At 43.4% G+C, this 19,003-nt stretch overlaps 1 protein-coding gene across 1 annotated transcript in view; it reads left to right on the top strand.

Annotated features, from left to right (window-relative positions):
* Nucleotides 1-19,003, top strand: part of cdc27 (cell division cycle 27) — a 107,600-nt gene that overhangs the window by 75,837 nt on the left and 12,760 nt on the right. The window contains exons 14-15 of the mRNA XM_048614696.1: nucleotides 1,037-1,245; nucleotides 16,769-16,886. Of these exons, the coding sequence (XP_048470653.1) occupies nucleotides 1,037-1,245; nucleotides 16,769-16,886 (327 nt within the window). The remainder of the gene's footprint in view (nucleotides 1-1,036; nucleotides 1,246-16,768; nucleotides 16,887-19,003) is intronic.

Here is a 19,003-nt window from a genome sequence, read left to right as displayed (position 1 = left end):
GGCATTTGGGGATGGACAGTAAATGCTATTTTGTCAGCAATGCCCAATTTCTGTGAATGGATTTTTAAAAAATTAACACGTTGCTTCAAATCTGATCTTGCTTCAGTTACTCCTCCATCTAGTATATGACCCATCTGCCTCTTCATTTTTTTTGTTCTTGGTTCACTCTATTTCTCATTGCTCACTGACTAATGTACTCTCATATGGGACCACCTCAGGTGAAACCAATTGCACAGGCCACTAATCTAGCACAACACCCAGTTCTAACACATGTCCGTGTGTTTACAGATGCTGGAAATTTGGATTGTTCATTTCATGTTTGAGTTTTTTGAAAAGAATCCTCGATCAGACAGCTGACCCTGTTCAATAACTTAAAAACAAAGTGCTGAGAAACTCCGGTCTCTCAGCATCTGTAAAAAGAGAAACCTTTCAAGTCCAGTCACCCTTCATTGGAAACTGAGTTTCTCCAGCACTCTGTTTTCGTTTCAGATTTCCAGCTTCCACAGTTTTTTGTTTACTTTTGTGTTCCTTGTGTGTCCTTTTTCCTTGGATGGTGATGGCTAGCACGAGGGGACATGGCTTTAAATTGAGGGGTGATAGATATAGGACAGATGTCAGAGGTAGGTTCTTTACTCGGAGAGTAGGAAGGGTGTGGAATCCCCTGCCTGCAACAGTAGTAGACTCACCAACTTTAAGGGCATTTAAATGGTCATTGAATAAACATATGGATGATAATGGAATGGTGTAGGTTAGATGGGCTTCAGATTGGTTTCACAGGTCGGCGCAACATCGAGGGCCAAGAGGCCTCTACTGCGCTGTTATGTTCTATGTTCAATTAATGTTTAGACTTGGACTTGAGATGAAGATACACCAAGCATTGCCAAATTGTCAGTTTTCATTATTCGTTGTAGATTTTGAGAGTCTGATTAGTTTGATCCTTAAAGCAATGCTTCTGTTGCCCTGTATTGGGTTAATTGATGCGTGGAAATGAGTGCAGGCATACAGTTGCTCTGAATTTTTTTCATTCCTCATACAGGCTTGGTGTGCAGCAGGGAACTGCTTCAGCTTGCAGCGAGAGCATGATATAGCAATCAAGTTCTTCCAGAGAGCCATTCAAGTGGATCCAAACTTTGCTTATGCATACACTCTCCTTGGTCATGAGTTTGTATTAACAGAAGAGTTGGATAAAGCACTGGCCTGTTTCAGAAATGCAATTCATGTAAACTCTCAACACTACAATGCCTGGTAAGCACAAGTTATTTGTGTAAAGTAACTGCTGAAGCAGCTGAGGTTTTGCTGCAGTGGGTAATGCTGCCTTTTTTTGGATGAGAAGAAGCAGCATACTCCTGTTTTTTTTTTTTTGGTGGGAAATCTGGGTCTTCGCTTGATAGATGTAAGCTGAATGCGCAGTCAGATTGAAACAACTGATTTAATTGTGGCTATTAATTAAAAACAGTAAGTGCACTGCATTGAACAGCAAACATATCACCTTGTGATGATATAAAATTCACTGCTTAAAGTGTATGGAAACAAGTTTGTAGTTCCAAGGTAGCCATTCAGACCATTGTATTGTGTAATCATGAGATATAAAAGACCAATTAATTAACTTTTATATTCCTCCTTGAATTTGAAGCCCACTTAAAAATCATTTCTGAGGATCTAGATTCGAATCATGCTGAGGCAGATGGTGGAATTTGAATCCAATAAAATATCTGGAATGAAGAATCCAACGATGCCTATGAGAATCCACTGCTGATTGTCAGAAAAGCCCACCTGGACCACTAATGTCCTGCAGGAAAGCTGCCATCCTTGCCTGGTCTGGCCAAAATGTGACTCCAGAACCATAGCCATGTGGTAAACTCTCAACTGCCCTCTGAAATGGCATAGCAAGCCATTCCATTGTATCAATTGCTACAAAATCCCAACAGAGAAGTGAAAACCAGGTAAACCACCTCACATCAACTTAGACATCCGAACAGGCAATGGCAAAAACAGCTCTGTTGACCCTATGAACATGCCAAAATTGCAAGAGCATCTTGCACACAAGTCAAACAACAGCCTGACGTAGTCATAGTCACGGACTTTTACTACACTGACAACATCCCAGACACCACCATCATCATCCCTGGATATGTCCTGTCCCATCAGTGATATACAGTCGGGAGGGAGTTTCTTTGGGAGTCCTGAATATTGACTCCAGAGCCAAAACATGTCATGACACTGGGTTTAACATTGGCAAGGAAACCTCCTTCAGATTACCAAGTATCATTCTCCCTCAGCTGGTGAATCAGTATTCCTCCATGTTGATCAACACATGGAGGATACATTAAGGATGGCAAGGGTGCAAAATGTACTCTGGGTGGGAGATTTGACTGTCATCGACCAAGAGTGGCTCGGCAGTAGCATTATTGATTGATTGATTGATTTGGTCAGGTTATAAACCACATAGCCGCAAGACTGGGTCTGCAGCAGGTTGTGAAGGAACCAACGAGGGAAAAACGTACTTGACCTCATCCATATCAGCTGCCTGTTGCAGATACGTGTCTGCATGACAGTATCGGTAAAAGTGACCACTGCACAAGTCTTGTGGAGACAGAATACCCTCCATTGTGTTGCATGGCAAATGGGACAGACATTGAACAGATCTAGCAACTCAAGCATGGGTATCCAAGGGACACTGAGGGCCATCACCAACTGCAGAACAATACTCTAATGTAATCTGGAACTTTATGATCTGACGTCCCTCAATCTGTCACTACCATTAAGCCAGGGGATCAACCCTGGTTCAATGGAGTGGGCAGGAAGGCATGCCAGGTGCAGCAAAAGCATACCTATAACTGAGGTATCAGTCTAGTGAAGCGACCAAACAGGACTACATACATGCCACGTGGAATAAGTAGCAGGTGATAGACAGGGCAAAGCGATCCCACTGTGGATCATATCTAAGCCCTGCTGTCCTGCTGCATCCAGTCATGAATGGTGGTGGAAAACTAAACAACTCACTGGAGGAGACAGCTCCAATAAATAACCCCATCCTCAATGATGGGAGAGCTCAGCACATCAGTGCAAAAGATAAGGCTGACGCATTCACAGTGATCTACATGCCGTGTGGATGATCCAGCTCGGCCGCCTCCAGTGGTTTTCAGTGTAGGAGCATTACCCCCTGACAGGGGACAAAGACTCAGGATGCAGGCAGGATTCCACGTGGCACGTATGTAGTCCTGTTTGGTCGCTTCACCAGACTGATACCTCATTTATAGGTATGCTTTTGCTGCAGGATTCGGGCAAGTGGCAGACTTTTGTTCAAGCAACAAGTAGTTAATGCAGGTAGAGGGCCAAAGATTTTCCGCTGAATCTGGTTTCGACGTGAGAACCGTCATTCTCTTAATTTATGGGTCAGATCAGAAGAGAGATCAATGACATACGCTGATTTTTTTACAGTGAAATACAGCATCTTTGTACCTTTTGTGCTACAATAATCACATACAACACGGTCACTGTGTCCTTCCCCCTTATTCCATACACCTAATAAATGATCGGCATTCCTATGGACAGCCCTAGCTTCCCGTGATCTGTGTTTAAACAGACATTGTAATCTCCATGCCTCGGGATCTTTCTATGCATCCTATTCACCTTCCAAAGTTATTGGTTATACTCCTTCGGGTCTGTCCCAGACTTGCTTATCTCTTAGGGCTGTTTGAATTCTGTTATCCATTGTATTCCAAGTGCTATCTCTATTAAAATCTGTTATTCCTCTCCATTTTTCCACTGTCCCAATTATAAAAAATACAAAAGACAGTTGGTTTTAACTGATTGCTATACGATTCATATTAATTTCTGTTATAAAGTCAGTAAAAAAAATTAAGTCCAACTGTTAGTACTTCGTAACTAATAAGTTGTGAACAATCTAATTTGTTCAGGATTTACCAGGCATCTTTTCAGAGATCCTAGATCATAGAATCCCTACAGCGTGGAAACAGGTCCTTTGGCCTAACAAGTCTACACCATCCCTCAGAGCATCCCACCCAGATCTATCCCTATAACCCACCTAATCTACACATTCCTGAACACGAGGGGTAATTTAGCTTAGCCAATCCACCTAACCTACACATCTTTGGACTGTGGGAGGAAACCGGAGCACCCGGAGGAAACCCATGCACACGGGGAGACCGTGCAAACTCCACACAGACAGTCGCCTGAGGGTGGAATCGAACTCAGGTCCCTCGTGCTGTGAAGCAGCAGTGCTAACCACTGAGCCACCGTGTCACCCGTACAGGAGAATGTCAGGAGTGGGATAAGGAAAGTACTTCCTGATACCAATTAATTTTCACATCTAGGCTTTAAATGTTTTTCTCCTGATGCTTCAGTTATACTTTGGTTATATGTGTATCTATAATTATGTCAATCTATCTCTGATTATCTGAAGAATCTTTAACTCGAACTTATTTCTTAGTACTGTGAATAACTCCCAACATCCTTCCATTAATAAGGCTGGAATCAATCACTTGTCTATCCTTTGGCATCCTCTTATCAAACTGTCTCAGATGGTTGCTTGTAGGACCTTCCGTTCACCTTGGAGTAGCGCTATTCAAAGGTACCATTACGTTTCATTTAAATGTTGGAGCAGACTGCTACTTCTTTTTATCCCTTGTCGGCCATTTTTGTGTCTTCCAAACAAGGGCAGCCCTTTCACTCAACATGAGAGATGTCAGTCTGCTAAAATTATTCACTGCATGTTCACATTCGGAGGCAATGTATTCTTCCAAGGCTATGAGCCCTGACAACTTTCCAGCAAAGTTCAGAAGACTTGTACCCCAAAAATTGCCACACTCTTGTCAAGCTATTCAATACAGTTACAACACTGGCATCTACTTGACAATGTAGAACATTGCACAGGTATATCCTCTATATAAAAAGCAGGACAAATCCAACCCACACAATTACTGCCATCAGTCTACTCTTGATCATTAGTAAAGTGATGGGAGGTATCAACAGTGCTATCGAGTAGCACCTGTTCAGTGATGCCCAGTTTGGGTTCTGCCAGGGCCACCTGAGCTCTTGACCTCATTACAACCTTAGTTCAAACATGGACACGGGAGCAGAATTCCAGAGGTGAGGTGAGAGTGGCAGCTCTTTGCAACAAGGCCACATTTGAGCAGGTGTGGCATTGAGGAGCCCTAGCAAAACTGGAATCAATGGGAATTGAGGGAAGAAATGTTTCTCCACTGGTGGGTGTCATGCCTGGCATATAGGAAGATTGGTTGTTGGAGGGCAGTCATCTCAGCTCCAGGACAGCTCTGTAGGAGTTTCTCAGGAAAGTATCCTAGGCCCAACCATCTTCAGCTCCTTAATCAATGACCTTCCCTCTATCACAAAGTCAGAAGTGGGAATGTCTGCTGACTCTGCAATGTTCAGCACCATTTGTGATTCATTAGATACTGAAGCAGTCCATGTTCAAATGCAATAAGATTAGGACAATATCTAGGCTTTGGCTGAAAAGTGGCAAGGAACATTCGCACCTGTCAGTCAGAGACAACCTAACTAGACTCTTGACGTCAGTGATTTTTATCCCTTACTGTCAACATCCTGGGGCTTACCATTGATCAGAAATGCAACTGGAGTAGCCAAATAAATACTGTAGCTGCAAGAACAGGTTAAAGACTAGCAATATTGCAGTGAGTATCTCACCACCTGACTCCCCAAAACTTGTCCACCTGTCTATAAGGCACAAGTCAAGAGTGTGATGGAACAGTCAAGAAGGTTGACACTATCCAAAACAAAGCAGCCCACTTCATTGGCAGCACGTCCATAAACATCCACTCCCTCTATCAACAACCAGTTGTGTACCAATGAGATGCACTGCAGAAATTCCGTGAAGATCCTCAGCACCTTTCAAACCAATGACTGCTTCCATCTAGAAGGACAAGGGCAGCAGATACCTTAGGAGCACCTGTAAATTCTCCTCCAAGGCACTTGCCATTCTGACTTGGAAATATATTGCCGTTCCTTCACTGTCGCTGTGTGAAAATCCTGAAATTCCCTCCCTACAAGCATTGTACGTCTACCAACAGCTCACCACCGCCTTCTCAAGGACAGTTTGGGACAGGCAATAAATACTGTCTCGCCAGGAAACTCAGATCCTGCGAGTGAATTAAAAAAAATTAATTTTGCAATCTAAAAGTTAAGTCTAATTCAGACAAATCAGTTAAATGTGAATGCAAAATTTAGCTTTTAGATTAGGTTTGTTTATTTAGGCAGAGAATTCACCTAATAGTAGTATGATTCAAAAGTCCAAGAATCATCTCGGTAACCTATTTTAGCTCTTCAATGTTTTGTAAGGGCATCATTCCTGATGTTTTTGACTAGACAACAGTGAAGCTAACTCTGTTGTTATACTTTTGCTATTACTAAGAGTTTTGCACTTTCTAGATATCACCTTTTGAAATTGCTTCTGTGAATTCCGGTATTCCTCCCTGCGTGGTAATCTTTGCTTAATATTTACATGGTTGATTCTGGGGAATGCTGTGTAATTGTTTAATTTTGTTCTGCTTGTTTTTTGCAAAAAAAAACATGTTAATCTTTTTCTTTATGGGTCTGCAGTTCCATTGCTGTTTGTGTGTTTGATAAAACATATATTAACCTGCTTATCTGGTGTTGAATGACAGATTGTTCACTTCACAGTCCCTGAAGGCTTCATGAAAATATTTGAATTAGCTTGAAAATGGGCTTTCCATTGTGTGCGTTGGAAATTGGGCTGATGTTTGAGCACTTTATTATATGTAGGACGTGGCTTGGTGGCAGTTGAGAGTTCTTGATGCCAGCACTACAGTAATGGCTGAAGGAAGGCATCATCCTCTGGGGAGATGGCATAGTGCACCAGTGAAAGAGTGAGGCACACCAGACAAGTGAATTGCTGGACTAGCTCACAAGGAGGAAATTTTCCTTGGTGAAGTAGGTCCTAAGTCCTTTTTGACTCAGTAGGTTTCGCATTATCAGGAAGGAGAGATCACATCCTGAGTGAGATGCAGCCCAAATGAATATACAGTTCAGGGAATTTAGAGGTGTTATGAGAATAGAACTGGTAAATCTTTAATTTTAAACTGGAAAAAGAAGTCTAGTGAAAAAGTTAGAAAAGTAGCTCACTCAGCTGATTTGATAACCATCCCTCAATCACCTGAAGCTTGATTTGGACCTTAATGGGTATTAATTACTATTGAAGCTTAACAAGTGTGAGTCATCTCAGCTTACCTTACGGTGATTTCAGAGAGGGGCCTGTTCAAAGTGCATAATCAGTACGCTTTGCAAGGAGAGCTCACATCCAGAATGAGAGACAGCCCAAGTGAGAATGTAGTTTTTTGGGAATTTATGGGCAGAATGGGAAGCAGTGCTTTCTGCTTGCTTTTTTGGCTCGTAGTTTGTAAGGTTTTTTGAAAAGGATAAATTGAAATCCAGGATGGGGGGGCCCAGCACAAGTGTGACATCACAGGTAAGCCATAAGTTCAATGGCTGATGATCGGTACTAATTTGTCTTATGTATTATAGGTTACTTTCAGATTGAAGGCAATTGGGGAAATATTTAGTGTACAAACTAAAAGACCAGAATGAAAGTTTTTAAAGATCAATTGATGAATTAAGTAATGAAAATAGAGATGCAGGGCCAGGTGATGTTGTAACTGCATGATGTAGGAGCTGGTGGACTGCATTGCAGTTCATGGTGACCACATCTGTAGGAAGTTTTGGTTGTTTGAGCAACTCTGACTCAAAGTTGATGAGCTAGAGTCTGGGCTTTGAACACTGACACATGAGGGAGGGGAAGAGTTACTTGGATGCTGTTTCAGGAGACAGTCACACCTCTTAGATTAACTACCTCAAATTTAGTCAGTAGTCAGGGAGCTGCAGTCCTTGAGCTTAACTAACAGGTTTGAGATTCTTGCTCCCTGTGGATGAGAATGGGGGCTGTAGGGAGGATGAGTGAACTGGCCATAAACATAGCCGTAAAGGGAGCCAATCAAGAGGAGGGAGAAAAGAGAAATGTAGTTGTAATCTAGTATACTTGTAAAACCTGGGGAATAGACACTTCTTTGTGACCAATTGAGAGTTCCAAAGGCTGTGGTGCCTGGGTTCAGGATATTTCATTTAGGCTGCAGAGGTGTCTTGTGTCAGTTTCCTCCGGGTGCTCTGGTTTCCTCCCACAGTCCAAAGGTGTGCAGGTTAGCCATGAGCTACTTGGCACAGGGTCAATAAGATTGAGGTAAACAGATGGCTTAAAGTTTGGTGTGGGAGAAGACTGTTTGTTTGAAATCTTGGGACATTAGCATCAGTACTGCAGGAGGAAGAAGCTGTTCCGATGGAATGGGCTCCTGAATTATGTGGGACTACAGTCCTGTCAAATTGCATCACGAGGGCTGTGGGTAGGACTTGAAACTAAATAGTAGGGGTGTTGGGTTCACTTGCTTGGAAGAGGTTAAAGGGAGTGGGCTCAGTAGAGGTTATTAAATTTTCAGAACAAGTAATAGGACAATATGGAAAGGGTCAGGAATCTAACTTTAGGCACAGCAAATGAGAAGACAGCTATGAGAAGGGGAGTTGGCAGTCAACACAGGACTAAGGGTGTTGTATTGCAATCTGTATACAAAACAAGGTAAATGAGCTAATAGCACAGATTGAAATTGGCAGGTGCAAGGTTGTGGGTATCACAAATGTGGCTGCAAGGGTATCAAGGCTGGGAACTAAATATTCAAGGATACACATCGAAAGGACAGATGATGAGCGGAGGAGGCAGGGTTGCCTTCTTGGTAAGAAATGACAGTAAGAAGTGATATAGAGTAGAATCTGTGTGGGTAGAGTTGAGGAACTGCAAAGGAGAAACGACCCTGATGGGAGTTGTGTAAGGCCTCGTGGTTAGGATGTGGGGAAGAAAATAAATTGGGAGATAGAAAAGACATATAAGAAAGGCACTATTATAGTTTTCATGGTGGATTTCGAGTATGTGGGTGGACTGGGAAAATCAAATCAGTAGCAGATTTCAAGAAAAGGAGTTAATGGAATGTCAACGCAATGTTTTGTTTGGAGCAACTTGTGGTACAGCCCACGAGGGAACAGGCAATTCTGGATTTGGTGATGTGTACTTAATGAGGTACTTAAGATGCAGGAACCCCTAGGGGCAGGGTGAATTCTATAATACTTAGTGGGAGAAGCTGGAATTGAATGTGACAGTATTATAGTTGAGTGAAGCTAAGTACAAAAACACGAGGGAGGTGCTGTCCATAGTTGATTGGAAGGGGAGCCTAGCAGAGAAGATTGTGGAGCAGCAATTGCAGGATTTGCTGGGGATAATTTGGGAGGCACAACAGAAAGTCTTCCCAAGGAAGAAGAAAAATACAAAGGGGTGTTTTGAGGCAACCATGGCTGACAAGGAAAGTCAGGGTCAGTGTAAAAGTAAAAGCAAAATAAAAAGCATACGATATGGTGATGTTTAGTGGGAAGCCAGAGGATTGGGAAGGCTTTAAAAAGCAGCAGAGGATAACCAAAAAAGCAATAATGGTTGAGAAGATAAACTGAGAGTAAGCTGGCTATTATTACAAAGTTTGCAAGACTTTTTCTTTTCAATATCTAGAAGGAAGAGAGAGGCAAGAGTGGATGTTGGATTGCTGGAAAATGAGGTTAGAGAAGTGGTAATGTGGAACAACAAATGGCGGAGAAACTGAATTGGTGTTTTGCAATGATTTTCACAGTGGAAGACACCAGACTTAGGGAGTCTGGATGTAGAGGTGAACATTGTGGCCATCACTAAGGAGAAGATGCTAGGGAAGCTGAAAAGTCTGAAGGTGGATAAGTTATCCTGACCAGATAGACTACACCCTAGAGTTGTGAAGGAGATAGCTGAAGAGATTGAACAGGCATTGGAAGTGATCTGTCAGGGCTGGTGTCAGAGGACTGGAAGTTGGCTAATGTAACATCCCTGTTTAAGAAGGGAGAGAGGCAGAAGACAGGAAACTGTAGGCTGATTAGTCTGATCTTGGTGGTTCAAGTTTTAGAGTCCATTATTAAGGCCAAGATTGTGAAGAGCATGGTCGAAGAGTGCTAAGTCAGCAAAGTTTCATTCAGGGGAGGTCATGCCTGACAAATCTGTTAAACTTCTTTGAAGAGGTAATGAGCAAGTTAGACAAAGGAGACCCTTTTGATATGGTGCCCCACAGGTGGCTGTGAAATAAGATGAGCGCTAAGGGCACAGTACTGGCTTAGTTAGAGGATTGGCTGACTGGCAGAAGGCAGAGAGTGGGGATAAAAACATCATTTTCGGGATGGCTGCCAGTGACTCGTCGAGTTACACGGGATTGATTTGGGACCACAACTATTCACGTTATGCCTTAATGATCGGGACGAAGGAACTGAGAGCATTGTTGTTAAATTTGCAGATGACACAGAGGGACAAAGATAATGTTGACGAAGTGGCAGAAGTACTTGGACAGATAAAGAGTGGGTTTGTCATATGAGGACCAGTTGAAGACTCTGGGTCTTTACTCAATGGCATTTAGAAGGATGTAAGGGGATCTCATTGAAACTTACAAATACTGAGAGGTCTGGATAGAGTGGACGTGGAAAAGATGTTTCCAGAAGCTGGAGAGACTAGGATCAGAGTGCACAGCCTCAGTGAAGGGACGACCCTTTAGAACTGAAATGAGGAGCAATGTCTTCAGCCAGAGGATGGTTAATCTGTAGAAGTTATTACCACAGGGCTGTAAAGGCCAAGTCATTGAGTGTACTTAAGATAGATAGATAGGCTCTAGATCCGTGAGGGGCTAAAGGGTTACAGGGAGAAGGCAGGAGAATGAGGTTGAGAAACAAATTATCGAATAGTAGAATTATCTCGTTGGGCTGAATAGCCTACTTCTGTTGCTATGTCTTGGATCTTATGGACTCAGTAACTTGGGAGCTGATGCAATTCAGTGCAGTGATCCCTCTGGTTCAGAAAGCATGGTTGACCTATCTCATCGTGTAATGCCTTTGTTTGCATGGATGATGTGGATCAGACCCCTTCTTTTAATCCTATCCTCTGTCAGCTTGTTAAGCCAAGATCACATCTCACCTTGTGCTTTTGCTGCTGTTATTTCATTGGTTTCCTTTATTTTCAAATCATCCTAGAAGTCTTCCTTGCTGTTTACTGAATTTCAGGTGGGCCAAGTTTCTGGAAGTCCTGTAATTTTAATTTTTGCCTGTGTATAGGATGCTGAATAGGTCAGAATTTGAAATGTGCAGCTATCTTGGAAGATTATAGGACTGAAGGAAGGTAGGTAAAGGAAGGAGTTAAGAACAAGGATAACTGTTTTAAAAAGATGTTGCTTGACCAGGATGAAATTGATATTTGAACAGAACTGGGTGTGATTTAGGACAAGGAGGTGACCTTGGTTGTGTTGATGAGGATAGTGCAGTTGATAACAGGTTATATGGATTTCAGCAAGGCCTTTCCCCAAGTTCCACATGGGAAACTGATAAAGAAGTGAAAGGCTGGTAGGAGCCAGCATAACTTGGCAAGATGGATCCAATATTGACATAATGGCAGGAGACAGAGGGTAGTGACGGAGGCTGTTCGTGTGAGTGGAGTCTGATGTGCAGTGGTGTACCACAGGAATCAGTGCTGGATTCCTTTTGTTGTTTGTGATATTTATAAATAGGTGAGTGTGGCAGTGGAGATGATAATTTTACAGATGACCAAGTGGCTGTCAGTGAGGAAGAACGTCTTGGCTTACAGGCGTACATGGGTTGGTTAGATGGACCAATCAGTGAACAACGGAAGATAGAATTTAACCCTCATACATATGAGGTAATGCACTTTGGAAGGGGGAAGAAGACAAAGGAGTACTCAATGAATGACGAGACTCTAGGACCCCTTTCAAAAACTGAGGGATCTTGGTTGCTTGTCCACAGATTTCTTAAGGCAGCAGGGCAGAGAAAGAAGGCATATCTTTATTAGTTGAGGCATAGATTAAAGAGAGAGGTACTGTTAGAGCTGTACAAAACTTTGGTTTTATCACAGCTGGATACTGTGTGCATTTCTGGTCCCTACATAATAGGAGGAATGTCATGGAGGTAGTGCAGAGGAGATTAACCGAGATGTTGCCTGTGATGAAGCAGTTCAGCTATGAAGAAAGGCTGGATAAGTTTGGGTTGTTTTTTGGAGCAGAGAAATTTGATAGGTTCCTAATAGAGGTGTATTAGATTGTGAGGGGCATGGATAGAAAGATGCCTTAGTTTAAGGGTCAAGAACAAAGGGGCATAATTTTAAAGTAACAGGCATGAGTTTTAGAGGGGCTTTAAGGAAAAGTTTTTCACCAAGAAGGTGGTGGGGGCCTGGAATGCACTGTTTGAGAGAGTAGTTGAAGTGGGTAACCTCACAACCTTGGGAAAAATTACTTGGATGAGCATTTGAAATGTCATAACATTCAAGACTATGGGTATAATGAGGGAAAGTAGGATTGGTATAGATATTCTGGCACGGACCTGATAGTTTGAAGGGCCTCACCCATGCTATTTCACTAATTCATTCACTAGAAGGATTTAAAGTTATGAAGGCGATGGTGTTGGATAGGCCGTATGTACTTTAAAGTTGATAAGGCCCCATGGGAGTTAGTGGCGGTTACAAAAGTGAAGTTGTCTAGAGAACTGGAGAATTGCATATTTTAAACCCTTTGTTCCAAAGAAAGGTGTAATGGTAAACTCAGTCAGCCTAATTTTGGTGTTTAGTAACTAATTCAAAACAAAAATAATTATTTGTCACTTGGACAAAAGCATGTTTCTTAAGGAAAATCTCCTGTAATTTATTAAGGGATTGTCATGTCAATGAAGTTTTTTGAAGGTAGACTTGATGTGGCTGGTGCTGCATAATGGACTTGGAATTAAAGTTATTGATCCTGAATTAAAGGAAACAGTTTCAGCATGCATACTAGCTCAGTTGAGTGATAGGAAAGAGATGATAGTGGCTAATTGATGTTTTTCAGGCTGGAGAAAGGGTGTAATGGTGTTCCCCAGGGTTTCGCATTGGAACCACTGCTTTTCATAACATGTAATACATTTACATCGTCTTCTGGAGAGGAAAACCCTGAGGGTTAACCCAGAATGCATCGAATTAGATTCACCGTGAAGAGCAAAATCATCAGCTAACTCTCTAAGCTTCCTGTTGGCAACAATAAACGTCTGCCCACAACTTAGTGAGAACCAGCAGGCAATGATCATGAGTTCCTGTGCCCCATTCCTTAATGCCATAGATTAGTCCGAAGAAGGCTTCTGCTCCCCCTGGACGTGATACCAAAATCCCTAAGGAAGATAAAATTATCCCCCTTGGAGACTTCAATGCCAGGATTGGAAAGGATGCCCAACTCTGGAAAGGAGTCATCGCAAGGAGTTGGGAATTGCAGCTCCAATGGGATTCTCCTCACTAAATGTACGAAACACCAGCTGGCCATCATCCGTACACTGTTCCGTCAAAATGACAAGTCAAAGACAACGGAGGTATAGTTCAATCCAGAGACCAAAGGGATATCCTCATTACCTAAGAGATGACCAGTGCAGATGACTGCTGAACAGACCACTGGCTCATCTGATCATCTATCAATCAAATGCCACCAGATGAAGGACAAGTCTGGAAAAATACTCCATCTTGAGCAGCTTCTAGGGGAAAGCAGACTAATGAACATCCTCCAATATCTTCGGCAAAATCTCTTCAGAGTTCACTTCTAATACAGTAGAGGAAATCTGGAAAGTGCAGAAGACCGCTGTCATTTCATGCTAAGAAGAAACCATCAGCTACAAGATGAGGAAAGCTCTGTGTCTGGCAGTAATAACATTGCCAGCAAAGCAAAGAGGAAAGCTTGCCAAACAGCAAAATGGAGTTACAAAGAAGAACTTTGGAAGTCAAGAACCAGTGGAGGATGAAGGAGTTGCAACTCCTTACAGGCACTACATCCAGGTGGTCTTCAGTGCCACCAAGGCAATATATATATCCAACCTCCTCACTAGTGTGGGGTAGGGAGGGAACACATTTGACCAACAGAAAAAACATCAAGTCCGATGGAGAGAACACTTCAAAGAACTTCTAAACTGCTATGCAGTCATAGACAAGGATGTGTTTGAAGAAATCCCCCAACTCACCAACAAAAATCTTGGAAATTTCACTTTAACAGTCAATACAACAAATATGATTTGCATAACTGCAAACATCCACATCACTCCCACCCGAATGTGATATTACATAGCTGCCCAGTTCCAAGATATATTTTTTTTATTCATTCAGAATAGGTCAAGACCACTATCTGACAACAGCCTTCAATTTCAAGTGTCATTGAATGATCTTCAATGGCAAGATGGCACCCGTGGGCCCCAAAAGTCTTGGTGAACTTTCTAGAGTTCTACAGCTGACCAACCAATCAAATCCCACCTCACTCTTTGTCAACTTCTGGGAAAACACCCTCATTCACCTCTGCCAGATCTGCTCCCAAGATGGGGCGTTCCACTCCCCAACATCCCAGATGTTCACTTATTTCAAGGGCCACAACTCCCCTCCCCACTCCGGTGTCGAAAAATGCTCTCGACTACATCTCTTGCGTTTCCCGCACCTCTGCCCTCCCATCCCCTCCCTCCAACAAAAACAAAGACAGAATCCCCCTTGTCCTCGCATATCACCCCACTAACCTCCGAATCCAATGTATCTTTCATTCTCTGCCACGTACAATCCAATCCCACAACCAAAGATATTTCCCTCCCCACCCCTATCTTCCTTTCAAAGGGACCACTCTGTGACTCCCTCGTCCGCTCCACAGTCCCCACTAACCCCACCACCCTCAGCACCTTTCCCTGCGACAGCAGGAAGTGCTACACCTCCCCCCCCCCCTCTTCCCTCCGCCCCCCCCCGCCTCCCCTCCATCCAAGGAATCGAACAAACCTTTCACATCAGACAGAGGTTCACCTGCACATCCGTCAATGTGGTCTGTTGCATTTTGCTGCTCTTGATGTGGCCTCCTCTACATCAATGAGACCAAGTGGAGACTCCGACACTGTTTTGTGGAGCATCTGCGCTGTGTTCGTGACAAATGACAACACCTTCTGGTCATGAACCATTTCAACTCTCCGTCCCACTCCCTGGGTGACATGTCCATCCTGGGCCGCCTCCAGTGTCACAATGACACCACCCACAAACTGGAGGAGCAGCACCTCGCATTCCACCTTGGGAGTCTACTGCCCAATGGCCTAAACATGGAATTCACCAGTTTCAAAATCTCCCCACCCCCGGCCTCATCCCGTGACCAACCCTCCCTCTCATCCCCACCTCCTTGACCTGACACAACCTGTCCATCTTCTCTCCCACCTGTCCGTTCCTCCCACCTCATTGACCAATCCCCAACACTGCCTACGTGCACTCACTTATCACCATCCCACCTACCTTCCCCAGCCTCACCCCTCCCTTCTCTCTTTATTTCTGAGCTCCCTTCCCCTCCCCCATTTCTGAAGGGTCCCGACCCGAAACATCAATTTTCCTGCACCTCTGATGCTGCCTGGCCTGCTGTGTTCCTCCAGTTCCACACTGTTATCTCCTGACTCCAACATCGGCAGTTCTTACTATCTCTGAACTAATCACTTAGTTTTCCAGGCTTTTGACCTTTCTTAAATCCAGTTCCCAGAGCAAATCTGAAGCACAATATCTGACCACTTCGTGAGAGATTTACTTCTCCTAAGAATTGTGATCCTCCTTGTCTCTATCTGTTTACTCTGTGCTGTGTCTGTGCACGTTTGCTTGTAGATTTCCTTTTATGTCTGCCAATAACACACCACCTTAACTTCCTTCTTGTTGATACTGCCTCCGGGTCAAAGGCTGCCAGGTCCCGTGGATCAGTATTCCTTATTTAGGAAGACTGCAGTTCATCCCTTTTCAATTGATGGAGTATCTTAAAGGTCCTTTTTGAATCATTCTTAAAAACAACTGCAGATTCCACTGACTTCTTTCTAGTTGTATATTTTATTATTCTACTGCTTCCAAGTATACGGTTGTCACATTTGCAAACATCTTCTAGAAATTAATCAGGTTAATTCATAAACTAAAAAGCTTTTGAAAAATTTTCTTCAACTCACAATATGAAATCTGCTAGACTGTGCCCTGTTGTGAAGTGTAGTATTTATAATGCATATTTGAAGTGTCTAGGAGTCAGTTTCTTATAGACATCGTAACATTCTTCTGGGCCAGAGAGCTTGGCCACCTTTTCTTCCACTTGCCATATCCCTGCCTTTAATTTTGTTGTTGCATTATTTTGGAGCTCACTTGCCATTGAATTTGTCAAGAATTGTACCAGCCATTGCATATAGTGGGAGGAAGTTAAAAATTGCTTGCTTGGCAAAAGTTGGTGTAGCTAGATTTTGAGACAACAAGGTGTAGAGGTGGATGAACACAGCAGGCCAAGCAGCATCAGAGGAACAGGACAGCTGACGTTTCGGGTCTAGACGTTTTCGGGTCTAAACGTCAGCTGTCCTGCTCCTCTGATGCTGCTTGGCCTGCTGTGTTCATCCAGCTCTACACCTTGTTGTCTCGGATTCTCCAGCATCGGCAGTTCCTACTATCTCTGTAGCTAGACTTTGTTTGATTTTCACATTTCAGCCATGTAAATAAACCAGTATTTTTAAGAGGAACTTTTCAACTTGAGATGAGCAAGTAACGAACTTGTAAATTACTGTCCAAGTCTGTGTTATAGATTGAGGCCTGTGTAATCTTCTCTCTCTGCAGGTATGGTCTGGGGATGATCTACTATAAGCAAGAGAAGTTCAACCTGGCAGAAATTCATTTCCGAAAGGCTCTTAACATCAATCCCCAAAGTTCTGTATTGCTGTGTCACATTGGTGTGGTAAGTAAAGGACAAAATGAAGACCAAAGCATTCACTTGGTAGAGCAGAAATTGAATATTGCTTTAAAAAGAACATGATTGGCAAGGCGTTTTCTCTTGCAATCCTCTGGACGTAGACAAGAATGCCAATTTCATGCTTCAAGAATGCATAGCTATCCTGCAGGACAATGGCTATCCTCACCAGATTTGCTGTGAATTACTCAATCTTGCAAATCAGCCTGAGGCGTTCACTTTGAGAGCTGGAAGGTGCCTGGACAAATTAGTTAACCTGAAAAACCATTAGTACCTTTTTTTAAAATTTTGAGTAACAACTTAAGCAAGTCCTTTTGCTGCTGTGCATTCACGGTAGCTGAAAGCTATCTTTTAAATGATAGGATGCTGTTGGCACTGCAAAAAGACATCCACATCTATGTCTACTGCATAATTGTATATCAGTTTTAATTCCAGTGTGATGCCAGGGGTATAAGCTGCGCACCCAATGCCAGATCAGATCAAATCAAACCTGTTTGTCCAGCTGCTCATAATAGGCAGACTGTTCAACCAGCTCATGCTTTCAAAACCCTAAACAAGACATTGGATATGTGTCTGCGATTGGACAGTATGTATTAAACAATCCTCAGTGTACACTAAAAACCAGCATAAGATAATCCGTTGTGCTTGTGACATGACTTATTTAAACTCGCTGTTCATTTATATGCAGGGGCTGTTCTCTGCAAATGAAAGAAATGTATTTTTCTGATTCTGGGTAATCCACAGGAGGCAATATACCTGTCGTTCCCTTGTGCTTTCTGCCTGACAACACCATGTTCAATCAAAATCAACTTGCCAACCAATCAGGACTATTTCCTCCTGTACTACAAGTTATTTTAATAGCTTTGAAATTCAGCATTCATATGTTTGCTCTGAATATTAGGAAAACATTTCTGTAATGTATCTCTTTTGCAGCAATATTGAAGTTCTGTCCTACCAAATGATTCTTTTGGATTTTAAAAAAAGCCTCAAAATTAATAATAAACACTTTTTGCAGTCATTTTGTGTATAACATTATTGAACTCCATATTGAGTCCAGACAGTTGTAATGTGCTGTGATGAAGGATGAGGTGCTGTTCCTCGAGGTTGCGTTGTGCTTCATTGGAGCCCTGGAAGACCACAAAGAGAAATATTTGAATGCGTACCAAATAGAGAATGAAAGTTGCATGTAACAGGAAGCTTCTTCCTGTCCCGCAGGCCTGACCAGTTCCCCCTCCACTGACACCCTCATCCGCTTAGCCGAACTCGTCCTCACCCTCAACAACTTCTCTTTCAATTCCTCCCAGTTCCTACAGACGAAGGGGGTAGCCATAGGTACCCGTATGGGCCCAAGCTATGCCTGCCTCTTTGTAGGTTATGTGGAACAATCCCTCTTCCGTACCTACACTGGCCCTAAACTCCACCTCTTCCTCCGTTACATCGATGACTGTATCGGTGCCGCCTTGTGCTCCCATGAGGAGCTCGAACAGTTCATCCACTTCACCACCACCTTCCACCCCAACCTTAAGTTTACCTGGACCATCTTTAATACCTCTCTCTCCTTCCTGGACCTCTCTGTCTCCATCTCTGGCAACCACCGAGAAACCGATATCAGTGTCAAGCCCACCACCTCCCACCCACGTTCCTGCAAAAATGCCATTCCCTATTCCCAATTCCTTCACCTCCGCCGCATCTGCTCCCAGGATGAGGCATTCCACTCCCGTACATCTCCGATGTCCTTGTTTTTCAAGGACCGCAACTCCCCACCACCCCCACCCCCTGCCCTCAGTGGTCGAGAATGCCCTCGACCATGTCTCCCGCAACTCATCCCTCACACCCCTTCCCCGTAATAACAACCAAAACGGAATCCCCCTCGTCCTCACGTACCACCCCACCAACCTCCGGATCCAACGCATCATCCTCCGACACTGCTGCCATCTGCAATCCGACCCCACCACCAAAGACATTTTTCCCTCCCCACCCTTATCTGCTTTCCGGAGGGACCACTCTCTCCATGACTCCCTTGTCCGCTCCACACTCCCCTCTAGCCCCACCACACCCGGCACTTTTCCTTGCAACCGCAGGAAGTGCTACACCTGCCCCTATAC

Source organism: Rhincodon typus, chromosome 30 (genome assembly GCF_021869965.1).
Source record: "Rhincodon typus isolate 14 chromosome 30, sRhiTyp1.1, whole genome shotgun sequence".
Taxonomy (NCBI): domain Eukaryota; kingdom Metazoa; phylum Chordata; class Chondrichthyes; order Orectolobiformes; family Rhincodontidae; genus Rhincodon; species Rhincodon typus.
Note: the sequence above shows the minus strand (reverse complement) of the source record. Positions and strands in the feature narration are given on the sequence as shown.